We start from the raw sequence: 13,670 nt of genomic DNA, 5'->3' as shown, positions 1-13,670 counted from the left end.
TGTAGATTTATTATTTCCAAGGCTAGAACAAGAAGGCAGTTAATCACAAAATTTATCGATTAACTCCTATGAAGAAATATATAATATAATAAAATCCCAATAGCCAAATTTAAAGAAAAAGGTAATTTATTGTTAACATAGTTGGAAATAACTATATTGCCAATAGTAACAGAATTAAATTCAAATAATAGCAAAACTCCAAATATTTTGGATAGGTACCACAATGACGTCGATAGAGGTCATTCTGATATTTGTAGAACATTGGGGAAAATAAGAATTAAAAATGTATAAAAGCCTGCTCAAATTTAAATTATCAAGAACCTTGAATGTGCTGAGAATTAGAATGTGTTCCGAATTGCCCTCGCCATCGCCATAACCTAGGTGGGTTGCGAATTTTAGTTATTGCGAAAATCTCCAAGCCCATCTACACATACCTCTTAAATTCACACGTAGCAGTCGGCGTGACAAGGGTGACCTCAGAGTCTTATGAAAAGATTCATAGAGATGTAACTGATATTTGAAACCATTATTATATTCGGTGATACATCAAGGTAATGGTATAAATTCTTATTTGCAGATTCGAAATACGTCGGAAAAAAAACATCGGCTGTATATGAATAATAACTCTAACATTATATTTTAGCTACCATGATAACTTTCTAGCTTTTTTAAAAGGTTAGATTCGATTTTATGTATGACCAGAAGGGCAAAGGGCACAGAACATGCAAAGACAAATTAGGCAATCGGCACATAGCCAAAGGGAAATAAAAATTAGAGAACGAAATGGATTAGCGGATTCCTTTTCTTAAAGGCGCGCGTTCTTTTCGCAGGTTCACTTGCGATTAAATATTTGGGAGAAGTATTAAATAAAAATGGGAAGTATTTCCAAGTCGTACATTATTATGCAATTATTGGCAATAAACTTAAAAAAGTTAATATTATTTAATGTAAATTGTTTTAATACATTTATGTGTTTGTTATATTAATATATACTCGTTATTCGTAGAGTATATATGTATATGTATATATTCCTTAAAAAGTATATATGTATTCCTGATCATGGTCAATAGCCGAGTCGATCTGGCCATGTCCGTCTGTTCGCCCGTATGAACATCGTGACCTCGGGAACATTCCGAGATCCAGATTTAGATTTTAGAGACATACCCGCAGCGCAAGTTTGTTAAATTATTTGAAAAAATTATACAAAATTAATCAGGTTTTATTTTGTTACGCAATATCTACCGATATTCCGCAAAATTAAGAAATTTCTCTTTCCCTATGTGAATAACGGGAATTTAATAGTCCGGGATTCTATATTGTTTATATTAAGATTAATTGACCATGGAAAATATTTACAGACTGACGAAGGCTCTTACCAAATGAACTGAATAGAAACTGGGAAAAACTCTGTAAGACAACAAGAGTGTGATTTAAAAATGATTAAAAATTATGTGATTAAAAATATAATGGTAGTTAAAAAATGTGATGACTAATAATGAAAGGTTATTTAAAAAAGTTAAGAAAGATAGTGATGCCAATGCTAAAATCATCAAAAGTTAACATGCAAATTAAGCGGTGATTTAGCGCTCAGGATGAATACTTGGTAGTGATTCACTGTTGATAAAGTTTGAATGAGATTGCATTAGAAAATTCATTGCCGACGCACTGAATTACCGAGCTGTAAAGGATAGTGCGTCTGCGCCACACGTGTTCGGTGCTGTTCAACAAAAAAAAAAGTCTCGCTGCGGAAGAATAGAAAAAAAATATTAAATTGGAATTAAATATTATTATGTGCCACTTACTTGCAAAGTTCAATCCGAAATCTGAAAGCCGTCGCTATATTTCCAAGGTATCAGAAATGGCTGACGATCTTGACGAAGCAATATAACAATACATTGTACATTTGCTTCTCTTTCCTATGTCTGCTTCTTTTTAATTTCGTCATTTGATTTTCGGAAGTACCCTTTCTTAAAAATGTGCTTGCCCTTTTTACTGTGGCAGACAATGCTATTAATGTATATTTTGTTTTGATTTTGTTACATAATTTATGTGTATGTATGATGTACATACATATGTTATAAAATGTATATTAATATTACCAATTTTAAAAGGACTACATTGTAAAATTAAGATATAAATGATAATGATACTGGTATTTCTGCAGAAACTGTGTGTAGACAATACATGGTTTCGGGAAAGACATCAGAATAATGTGTATGTATACTGTATATGTTTGTATACTGTATAGTGTTACACTTTACAAGAACTTCAGTAAGGATTTAAATGTTTCTTCGATATTTTTCTGCTATATACAGAAAATAGTTATGAAAAATGTTAAAATGTGAATTAATCGTTTTGAACGATTTATTTAAAATTTGTGGAGAAAGGGAAAATTTTTGGGGGAAACCCCAAATAAATGGTTCAGTATGGACATTAATTTGAAGGAAAATTGCTCAGTTCTTTTCAGATGCACAGTCGTCCAAAAGAAAATACTAAATACCTCCAATTATTTCTTGAGTTATCGAACATTATCGATACACACCGGGTATTGTTTACATTAAATAATATCTAGAAATAACTTCGCAAAATAGGAATGATAGAAATGTGTGAGAATCGGATATAATATTGTCGTCGCTGTTTCCACTAAGAGTTTTATATTTAAGGTAAAAAGTTAAATGGTCGTTTTATATCCATGGGCCCTCTATTGACCAACACGCTCTGGCGTTGCTACGCAACAAAATTAACTGGGCCCCAAAAGACTTTGATGGCGCGGGGATTGCCTAAGAAGGAACCGATTATTGGAGTGCAAGATATAATAGTCGTTGCATCTGGAAAGGGGGGTGTAGGCAAAAGTACCGTGGCAGGTGTGTACTCACATACATATGTATTACGATTCATGGGGGTTATAGTGTCTTTTTACAGCTAATTTTGCCTGCAGCATGGCAAAACTTGGAAAGCGAGTAGGATTGCTTGACGGTGATATATTCGGGCCTACTATTCCACTTCTAATGAATGTCCATGGTGAGCCGGTTGTGAACGATAGGAATTTGATGATCCCGCCTCAAAACTACAATGTAAAGTGCTTGTCTATGGGCATGCTGATACCTGTAGAGTCCTCTGTTATCTGGCGAGGTCCTCTTGTAATGTCAGCAATACAACGGCTGCTAAAAGGTGCTGATTGGGGACTTTTAGATGTTTTGGTTATAGATACTCCACCGGGAACTGGAGATGTACATCTCTCACTATCCCAGCATGCTCCTATCACAGGTGTCATCCTTGTAACAACACCTCATACTGCAGCTGTTCAGGTGACATTGAAAGGTGCAAGAATGTACGAAAAGTTAAATGTTCCTATCTTTGGCGTAGTAGAGAATATGAGGTACACCATTTGTGAAAACTGTAATCAACGATTGGAGTTTTTTAAAGACAGTGATATAAATTCTCTACCACGTAAGTTAATTTCTCTTCCGTTAGACTCACAAATAGCGGAGTGCAACGAAAGTGGAGTGCCTGTTGTAATAAAGTATCCAGACAGCAAGTACTCAAATCTATTTAACCAATTAGCTGAGGATATTACAAAAATTCTTAGCGAAAAAAGTTGTAAACAAAATAAAGATAACAACAGTTCCCAGTAAAAATATAATTTGTGTATGTACTTTTGATGTGGTGGCCTATTTTTTTTGTTTTAAGCCTTTACATCCAGCTATACACCCCAAAACAATAACATGCTTTACAGTGAAGATTAAGAAAAGATTTCGAACTTATAATGCCCTGGGGAAGGTGGAGTTGTTTTTGCAGGTAGATTTGGTAAAATACAGTGGCTCACAGCTTATTTCAACCACCGTCGATCTGAAACTTCAACGGTCTGTAAAAGCTGAACTAAAAATTTTATCAAAAAAATTTAAACGCAACATATTTCTTGTATGTATCAAGATATTATTAACTAACTTATTTTATTTTTAATAATTTTTGTAGTATTATTTTAATAATTAATAATGAAAATGAAATAGTGAATAGTGAAAGTGAAATGAGGAGTGGGCTAAAATAACCCCAGAGCTCACCCAAAAATTAGTGGATTCGAGCCGAAAAGACCTTAAAATGGTTGTTAACAACAAGGGAGGTCACACAAAATTTTAAAAAATTGTTTATAGTTTTAAGCATAGGAAAAAATACCAATTTTACAAACTGGTTGAAATAAGCTGTTGCATTGATTTGAGGAACATTTTCATTATTAATTATTAAAATAATACTACAAAAGTTATTAAAAATAAAATAAGTTAGTTAATAATATCTTGAAACATACTAGAAATATGTTGCGTTTAAATTTTGTTGATAAAATTTTTAGTTCAGCTTTTACAGACCGTTGAAGTTTCAGATCGACGGTGGTTGAAATAAGCTGTGAGCCACTGTATGTGTGTGAGCTTACGTCTCGATAATTCCGAAAAAAAAAATAATCGAATAATACATTTAACTCAATATCTTCAGGTGAAAACGGAAGCAACTACATTTATTAAATAAAAGGAAAACAGATTTAAAGTTAATTGTGTTCAAAATCGTAAAAAAGTCTTTATTATTAAGTAGCAAATCGAACACAAACGTTTTATAGTATTGATCGCTCAGTTAAAATTTGAGATAATAGGATAAAGTCTATTATAGTAAGACTAGCAAAGCGAGTTTTTCCCTTCCTTTGAACTTTCCTATATAAATCAGTAATTCATATAAGTATTATTATATTTTAATGATTATAAAAACATTTTTTTCTTTTATTTTCAAAGAGAAGATTTCAGAAAATAAATACAATTATAAATTAAAAAAAGGGAGAATGCTATAGTGAAGTTTCCCGACTATCAGATACCCGTTACTCAGCTAGTGGAGGAAGTGCGAACGAGGAATTTTAACATTACCGAAATATAGGTGAAAATTAAAACAAATTTAAAAATTTCAAAAGTGTGGGCGTGGCTTTGGGCGGTTTGTGGGAATAACAAGATACGTAAAGCCATACGATTTCTTTAGAGCTGGCTTTAGGCTCTCTCGAATTCTCGAATATTTTTAGATATTACGGCCAAAATGGTGTTCCGCACTCAAGATGCTCACTGAGATGCAACCTTGCGGAAGAATTATTACTTTTTTTTTTAATAAATAATATTTCATAAATAAAAGCATAGCGGTTATGTTTGTAGCATATCAATAGAAATTGGAAATACAAATAATAAAATAAATAAAAAATTGTAACATATTTTTCGAATCTGTGGGCGTGAAAGTCTTGGGCGGTTTGTGGGCGTTAGAGTGGGCATGGCGCAAAAAAATTGTGACTACCAATTGGAATTTCTTGAAATGTCAGAAACATTTCAGTCAATAACCCTCCAACGCACACATACCGACCAACGAATTTGATTCTTCGAGGTCGCTGTGCAACTGTCTTGTAGTTCTTAATATGTGAATGCAGTTGATTTCCTGTTTTCATTCGAAAGTGCATTTTGATAACAGTGGTTTTATTACAACTAAAATTACCATTACTTGCAAATAGAACTACAATGGGAGCGTCTTAAGCAAAAGCGTTTGCTTAAACATTAAACATTTGATCAAAATGTTTAGTTAATTAATGGGGATTGGATTTCTGTAAAACAATTTAACGCATGAAGTCAAAGCTAGAAGCCACAAAACCTTCTAATACATATGTATTGTTAACTGGCCCTCAGCTTTTGAACAGCGCTTACAATTGGATAAAATTGGACAAAAAATCATCTACCTGTCCAATTTTTTCAAAAAGTACAGGAGACATAAAACAGTACTTATAAAATAGTACTTAGGGAACAATAGTTGTGTATAAATTAGAAAATAAAATATGTAAGCTTGGCAGATTTGTACAGGTAGTTCCGATAGTTCGATCCAATAATTACTTTTTCCAATAGTTTGGATTTGTTTGCCCTTGGAACAGTTTGGGCTTATCGTAGTAAATATGTAAATCAAACAATTGTTAATTGTTTAAATTTTACTTCTTTGAGTAAAAAAAAAAAATTGATATGCTATAGGTAAAAACGTTGAGTTAAGTTTGATTATTAGATCATCAATGGTAGCACAGTTTAATGTTGGAAGTTTATTTTTCATATATATATGTATTTATTAAGTGAAGAATCTGTATATCATAATATTATATCTTAACATCACAGGGTGGGGAAATATTCTTATGAATTATCAAGCACTATATCAAAATAAGTGAAGTAGGAACATAAGTGAAAAGTTTTTACTGTTGTCCAATTGTCTTTGCAAAGCCTTGCCGTTTGAGTCGTCTCAGAGGTCGAGCGGGGATAAGACATCTTGCAAGAAGACTGCTATGACTCAGTAATCTGTCACTGTATCGACTTGTCTGTCTCCCAATTTGGGCTTCAACTGTGTCAAGATTGAGGTCTTTATGGAGTGCGGAGTTACGTACATACCAGGGACAGTTGGTTATTTATCGTGGGTTTGTTGTTTTCAGTGGGTTTATTTTTAGTTTCCACCATTTTACACCAGGCTGCCAGAGCATTAATGTATCCTTGTAGCTGTCTCTCTACTGTCCCTAGAGTTGTACACAACTGCAATGTCATCTGCATAGGTTGCCATAAGAGCCTTGTTGGGTGCTACCATGTGTTCGAAATTCAGGCAAGCGATATCAGCAGTGTACAAGGAATACAGTAACGGTTCGAGAACACTGCCCTGTGGGACTCCAGTTCTCATTGGATATATAGAAGAGTAGTTATTTCTCACCGTGATTTTAAATTCAGATATGACTTCAAAATACAGAAGTAGGGCGCAGGTAGGAGGGTCTTCATCTAGCATAATAATCAAACATGCCATACATTGTCGAAGGCTTGTTGCATGTCTATAAAGACGACTCGCAGTCGTCAAAAGCCTGTAATATATGTTTTACCAGTCTGTGGACCTGTTCTATTGTGCCGTGTCTCTTTCGAAATCCACATTGAGGATCCGGCAATATATTACCTTGTCTTATAATGTCGTTGATCCAATTGGCAAAAAGTCTCTCCCATAATTTAGAAAGGGACGGTAAGAGGCTTATAGGCCGATACGACCCAGGAGCTTTGTGTTTCGGCATTAATTTGATTATTTCAGATATTTCTTCTATCGTTATTGGCTTAATAGGCCAAGACAAATGCAATGGCATTTGTAGGTACTGGTGATTCTCTCTTGTCTGTCGTGGCGTAGTCATAAGGAGTGAAGGGATCCTCTAGGTGGTAGCCGACGGGTACCCATCTAAGTGGTTGATGTTTAAGCGCTTTTGTGCACTTCCACAGCGAATAGTTTGCATCAACAGTGTAGTCCATGGAAGATACTTTTTTCCTCAAAGAAATAACTTCTGAGTTCCCTTAAGATGGTTTTGAGTTGCTTTGCTGCTCGGTTCCACAAGATTCTGTCCCATGGATCCCGAGTTCGAATTGCTCTTCTTCGAAGACGTCTTTTAGTTCTGATTAGTTCTCTCTTGTTAGGCCTCTCTTGTTAGTACAATGCCATAACATGTGGGGCATGTCTCAGGCTCAGACGGCGTGGAAACAGAAGCGGCTCTATGTATATTTTGCGTTCGGATGTCTACTGGGTTCTTGATCTCTTCCTTAGAGCTGAGAACCGTATTTAATTGAAAAGAGTTTTCAAGATGTCTGAAAACAAAAAAATCGGTTTTTTTTTAACCGAGAACATGGCGTAACATAGACACCTTCTGTTTGTAGAGTAGCAACACGGGCTACATGATCGGAGTTTAGATCCCAAATTTCGCAAATACTTGTTCTGTCTACGTTTATCCCATGGTACACAGCAAAATCAATGCAGGTAGGTCTATGACTGGGCACATGTGGGTATCAAGTTGGTGAACTTGTTGCAAGGATATAAGCACCTCTGGCTGAAATGGCTTCTGCTAGTTCTGGACCCGTGGGTGATTTGTACGTATCACCCGTCACATCATAGCTAATGTTCCAGTCCTTACCAACTAAATACCTTTGGCCACAAGAGACAAGTATGTCACTGAAGTGCCTTTCTTCAATTCTATTTGTTGGTGGACAGTATATCGCGCTAAATTCCATATCTCCCAGCCCGGTGGAAACCTTAACTGAAGACATCTGAATAGTTCTCGTTTCAATAACTCTTTGCGGGAAATGACGAAGAGAGCTCCTCACCAGTACTGCTGCTCCCCCCATTCCATGATTATGGCTTGATGGTTTGTATGCGGGGAATATATATGTATATAATATATAAATATATATATATATAATATACTTTATATTATAAAAGCTATATCCATGTATCTTAACGGTGTTCCCTCTGTTGAGTCTGATCTCGTTTAGGAGAATAATGTCAACGCAGTTGTTGTGTGTGAAGAGCTCAACTTCTCTGGCTTTACCTGAAATACTATTTACATTCCAGATAAGTATCTTCAGAGGGTTCATTGCGATGGTAAAGCGTTACAATGGAGTTGGAGAGCCGATGCATCCCCAGTCCATTGCTTCAGCATATTGGCCATTTCAAAAACCAGTTTTTCCAACCGTTCGAGTCGTTGGCTATTCAGCTTGTTTTGTTGTTGTTGCTCCTGTAGTCACGATAGGAATTGCTGCTGTTGCTGCCAATTCATAAATTGTTCCTGCTGCTGTGCCAATATTGACTGAACGTTAATCGGGCGTTGCTGTTTAATATTATATTCCTTTAATTGGGCATGTACGTTATGTAGACGAGGCTTGTCTGTTGTATTGCCATTTCTTGCAATAGCTGCGTAGGAAAAACTCCCGGTATGGGCTTTGGGAGTGCTTGCTATTGAATGCTGCTTAGTTACATGATGCTGTTTTTGCTGAGGTTATTGCTGGTTTGTTGCACTTTAATCTAACCTGGCTTGCTTAGGTGGTTGCTTTTTTGTAGTGCCCATTGATCGTCGAAGATACTCCTGTTACCACTGGAAACCGTTGTAACTTGCCGTGTGATTTCCTCCATAGTGTATACAGATAGGCTGTTGACCATTGGAACGCACGCATAACTGGGTTAAGTGATTTTCACCACAGCGAGCACAATTTGGATGACTTCGACAGTATTTAGATGTGTGGGCGAATTCCTGACAACGTATGCATTCAGCAATTTCCGATGATGTACGCATTCTTTCTATCCGCACTTTCTGTCGGCATAGTGTGTTAATATCGTATATATTATTAATTTTTGTACATGGCTTTATATTAATGAAGAATATATTAACATTTTCTTCTCTTTTACTCCTGGATCTTGGGTTAACTACCTGTAGAACATCAAAGCCATTTATTTTGAAGTTGGCGATAATTTCGTTGGTTAGGATGCTATGGTGGAGGCCCTTAACAATAGAGTTTGCCTTACTAATTTTTGCTGAATACGGCTCCAGCTTTACGTCTCTGACAGCTCTTTTAGAGCTAAGGCTGGGTGATAACTTTGTCTTCCTCTCTTTCGTCAGGAGTTCTTGCGCATCAGACAATCTAGTAGCAGTTCTTTCGCTAGAGCTCGGGATACTGATTGCTGCAGTTGTAGTAGATGTAGTATTGCTAGTATTCAGTGCATGAAAAGCGTTGATTATTCAATAACTCCATCCTGATCTCCAGTAGAGATTCTGCATAATCAATCCACTTATTACTAAGCTGAGAGTTAGAAGTTTTGCTGTTCATAAGGCCTTACAAAACGAGCCTCTATGGGACACTGCAACCATTCAAGCGAGCTCTCACTGACCTCTACACGATCGAGACTACAGACAAACCTTTAAACTGCTTCAGAAATCAGATTGTTCTGGAAGAAGCCCGTTTTCCGCCGATTCAGAAGTAAAATAAAAATGGATACATCGATTGAATGCCTAAGTGAAATTTTTATTAATTGCGTCTCCGCGCGGCGATAGCCACTTCTTCTTACGACTGAACTTAACAGATCTCTCTGCCTCTCAGTTCGCTCAGCATATGATACGTTTACATTATGTTAATGGTAATATTGTACCTAATTTATACAGTCTTGAACGCTATACACTCTGAGCTACCCATCTTAGCAAGCTTCCAACACAACTTTATTAGCCATTTCCCAGACACCCAGTTTAGGCATAACAAGAATGTCGTGTTGGACATAACCGACAAGAATGAGCAGAAGTCATTACTGCTGAACACAACCGTGCGTACAGAAAGGCTCAGAAAAATGTCAAACAGGTCCTTCGTGACTACTATTTTCCCAAAATTAGCAGTTTACCCAAATATGACAGCACCCGAATAAACAAGAGAACGTTTAATCGCCTATCCCGAGAAATATAGGAGAAATGCTGAACATAGAAATTTGTTCAACCGACAGAAAGCAATTTCTAAATGTGTTAACAAATACTTCATGTTTGCAATTGTACCGGTGGTATCCAGAACGATAGTCGACATCACAGGAGTAGTCGACATCTACTGCAGCTAGTAAACATATTCCCATATATCAGAACTGTTAATTGCTAGAATAAGCCCGCGTTCAACTCTGAGACCATCACCTCAATGCTCAAAAACAACTACTGCATTAAAATTGTAAACGCACCCCCACTTCAAAGCTCATCATATGACCAAGTGGAACGGTTCCACAGCGCCTTGGCAGAAATCGTCAGATGCCTAAACGATCAACGACACAATATAACTGATCCTGAGAACAACTGGAACTGGAATACAACAAAACCATACACTCCGTCACGGCATTCATTACTTATTTTCGGTGCTAGACGGAGTGCTGGTATTCGAGCAGAGCGACTGCTTGAGTCAATGTAGAAACCTTTATTAGCATGGTAGATGAGACACACAAATTGTCCGATTCAATCGCCCAATCGCATATGTGCAAGTTACTAGGGGTTGATACGGACCTTTTCATAACTTTGCTGTCCGTCCTTAAGGTACACCACAGGATTGCAAGGAGTTTAGATTTCTTAGGGACAGCCTTGGAGGTAGTGGCGGGTACACTTGATGCCACAGATTTCTTGAAGATCAGGATGACGGAAGCTCAATTAGTGGAGTATCCAACATATCCATCTGCGCTAAGAACGGACGGACGTAGAAAGCTGACACTGCCCATTTGGAGTGCTGCGCCGCGCCGTATAAATGTTAACTCGGCTGCCCATGATGACTTGGTGGCGTGATAATATACATTTCAACTTTGGCTATGTTTATGCTTCAGTATTAAGTTCAGTTTTGTAAAGCGCATTAATGAATAAACTACATTGCTTCGGCACACTGCCGTTAAATACCTTTTTGTTTTATTAATATACCCACATTGCTGAGCCACAAGGCCAGTAAGTCACAAAGGGGGCCTCAATTGGTTGCCATTAAAATGCATAAATGCTGAACCGCTTTTTGTTCGCTCCAGGATGAGGCAGTCATAACTAAGTACGTCACGACTGGAGCTCCTTTTGGCCATTTGAATTACTGGGAATGGTTTCTGGATGCAATGCAAAGAACGTCCATAAAATGAAATGGGAAGTTTGCAAAGGAAATTGTGGTTGATTTTTATGTGCATTCTGCACATAATTCGTGGTTGTTATATGAGTATATAGGTGTGAAAGTGGAGTATGCTATGTATAGTTTATTTTCATTAAAAAATGAGGATACTTAACCCCAGGGCGAGTAATTTAAAGACTAACTATATTTGTAGTATATCCAGAAACAGTTGTCAATTCAATTTAGTTTCAATTCCCATAAGGTCATATGTTGCTTAATAGACACATCCATAGATGACAGACACATCTTACAGACACATCCCCTTTTTTTTACGTACAAAGCGTATCCTTTGGGTCGTTGACTTTCCGGCCCATACCCATCTAAAAAAAATGGTTCATGGTGCCATGGCCGGAGCTGCATTAAACATTTATAATTGCAAGACAACAACCAGCCGGCAGTCAACTGATGCGATGTCTGCGATGCGTCAGTCCTATAAAAATGTAAAAGTATTCAGTGTGAAGTGGCAAAGCCCTGTTAGAAAAGGACGGCAACAGGCCAGCGGAAAGAGATAGGGACAAGGACTGATAATGCAGTGGATTTGCTGGTGTACTTTATTTTCTTTTTTTCTGTGCACTTTTGCATTTACATTTTCGCAAACCTTTGAAAGGTTGCAGGCAGGCTTAGCAACTGAATAAAACGCGGTTGTCTTAAAGTCACGTCATGTGGGTGGTTCCGTGGGGTGGCTTTGCCATTGGGCGGTTCCCGCAGGAGGGACTGTGTGAGGGGCTGCTGAGGGGCTGTGGCAGTAATAAGGCAGCTGCAAAAGCAACAGCTTCGTGTGCCGTGTGTTGTGTCAATGTTGTTAGGCTTTGGCATAAGCCAGCATCTTCTTTTCAGCTAATGAGAAATCTGTCTCAATTCCCCAGCTAGCTCTGCCGTCATATATCCTGCTCGCTCTTCAAGGACATAATGAGGGGGTACAAAATAATAAGCACTGGCTGAAACATTGAAGGATTTAAATTAAATAGAACCGACAGCATTTGTTGGGCCTTAGCGGTGGCATAGAATTTATATCCGCATTCGTACGTGGTACAAAGAGATGAAAGTAATGCTTAAGTGGATGCTGATGTTGTCTCCTAATTTCAAGGATGCATGCAAGCACAAGATACGGCACTAAGAATACATACAATATTAAAAAAGGGCCGAATAAAGACTAATTACACTCGATAGAATATTAAGATGTATTGCACTTTCCGGAGCATTAAATTTCTGACAAATTTGGGGGGGAAGTGTTCAAATATGGTAAATCTCATGGTTTCAATAAAATGTTACATTCCAAGGCAAAATACATTTGAAAAAACATTTCTGATCACATGTCGATTCCAATAAAGTAAACCTATTAAACAGCCATAAAACCAAGTAAACCTCTTACAGGCACTCATACTCATAGCTATCAAAAACCTTCATGTATAAACACAAAACCGATTAAAATCCATTAAAACAGCCACTATAACTATTAATTACTATGCGTGAATCATGTGCGGCGATCTTTTGGGCACGCCCGATTTCGTTGGAATCTCTCACCAAAGTGTAGTCAAACTTGGCGTGGAGCCAGATTTAAAACAGCTGAGCATGCGCAATTGGAGCTATGGACCAAACGGGGTCAACCGCCAAAATAGGAGTAACTATCAATTTCATCGATATTATGACAGGGAACTTTTCACTCAATCATATGTTTCATATAGACAACACTTTCCGCAGCCCCGAGGAGCGATATGTCTTCGCATCAATCACGTTTGCAATTCAACTATGATATTTTCATCGTCTTATAAAAATATATATAGGTACATACAGGTAAGCTAAACTTTTTCACACATTTGCGTGGCTCTGAAACGAGCGCGTGATATCATTTCATGAGCGGGACTTTGGCTTTGCTTTCCTCTGAGACCTGTTAGGATAGCTGCGAGACATATAAAAATGATCCGTGACATGATTTTGCTCATATCCGATCGGTTGGGTTGAGCTAATCGAGCAAAAGTCTGTGGCAGCGATGGTGCTCAGTGGTCGGCTAACGCAACCCAAGAAGCCGAACGACCGATGTGCCCACGCAATCCAAGAGCGACGGACAGCGACTGATAGGAGCAACAGTTTCCAAACGACGGAATCCGCTCCGTGTTTATAGAGTTGCCAACTGCCCGTGGAACAAGGACGGCAGCAGCGGCAGCATGCTCATGCGAA

General features: G+C 37.6%; 1 protein-coding gene and 1 long non-coding RNA gene across 8 annotated transcripts; one reads left to right on the top strand and one right to left on the bottom strand.

The window, feature by feature from the left end:
* Nucleotides 1–1,080: 1,080 nt before the first annotated feature.
* On the bottom strand, nt 1,081–2,456 carry LOC113564617. Of its 6 annotated transcripts, none has more exons than XR_003408143.1 (4): nt 2,100–2,456; nt 1,803–2,007; nt 1,667–1,742; nt 1,081–1,407 (listed from the first exon to the last, which is right to left on the bottom strand). It is a non-coding gene; the product is annotated as an uncharacterized LOC113564617 (long non-coding RNA). The 6 variants fall into 6 exon arrangements; XR_003408140.1 differs by having other exon boundaries at nt 1,803–1,992; XR_003408141.1 differs by lacking the exon at nt 2,100–2,456 and having other exon boundaries at nt 1,081–1,311; nt 1,377–1,407; nt 1,803–2,063.
* A 47-nt stretch (nt 2,457–2,503) lies between these two features.
* Nucleotides 2,504–3,637, top strand: LOC6548595 (iron-sulfur protein NUBPL). 2 transcript variants are annotated; one of them, XM_001973904.3, is made up of 3 exons: nt 2,504–2,606; nt 2,672–2,864; nt 2,923–3,637. In XM_001973904.3, exons 2-3 carry the CDS (start codon nt 2,693–2,695, stop codon nt 3,633–3,635), a joined length of 885 nt encoding a protein of 294 aa, XP_001973940.1. In that variant the 5' UTR covers nt 2,504–2,606; nt 2,672–2,692; the 3' UTR covers nt 3,636–3,637. The 2 variants fall into 2 exon arrangements, with proteins under 2 accessions (XP_001973940.1, XP_026838684.1); XM_026982883.1 differs by having other exon boundaries at nt 2,664–2,864.
* The last annotated feature ends 10,033 nt before the right edge of the window (nt 3,638–13,670 follow it).

This window comes from Drosophila erecta, unplaced genomic scaffold (assembly GCF_003286155.1).
Source record: "Drosophila erecta strain 14021-0224.00,06,07 unplaced genomic scaffold, DereRS2 tig00000246-arrow-arrow-pilon, whole genome shotgun sequence".
In the NCBI taxonomy this organism is placed as follows: Eukaryota; Metazoa; Arthropoda; class Insecta; order Diptera; family Drosophilidae; genus Drosophila; species Drosophila erecta.
The sequence above is the reverse complement of the archived record's forward strand: the minus strand, read 5'-3'. Positions and strand labels throughout refer to the sequence as shown.

Coding starts and splice junctions, on each gene's coding strand:
- LOC6548595 (XM_026982883.1), top strand. Junction 2,865..2,922: donor AGGCAAAAGTACCGTGGCAG/GTGTGTACTCAC, acceptor GTCTTTTTACAG/CTAATTTTGCCTGCAGCATG.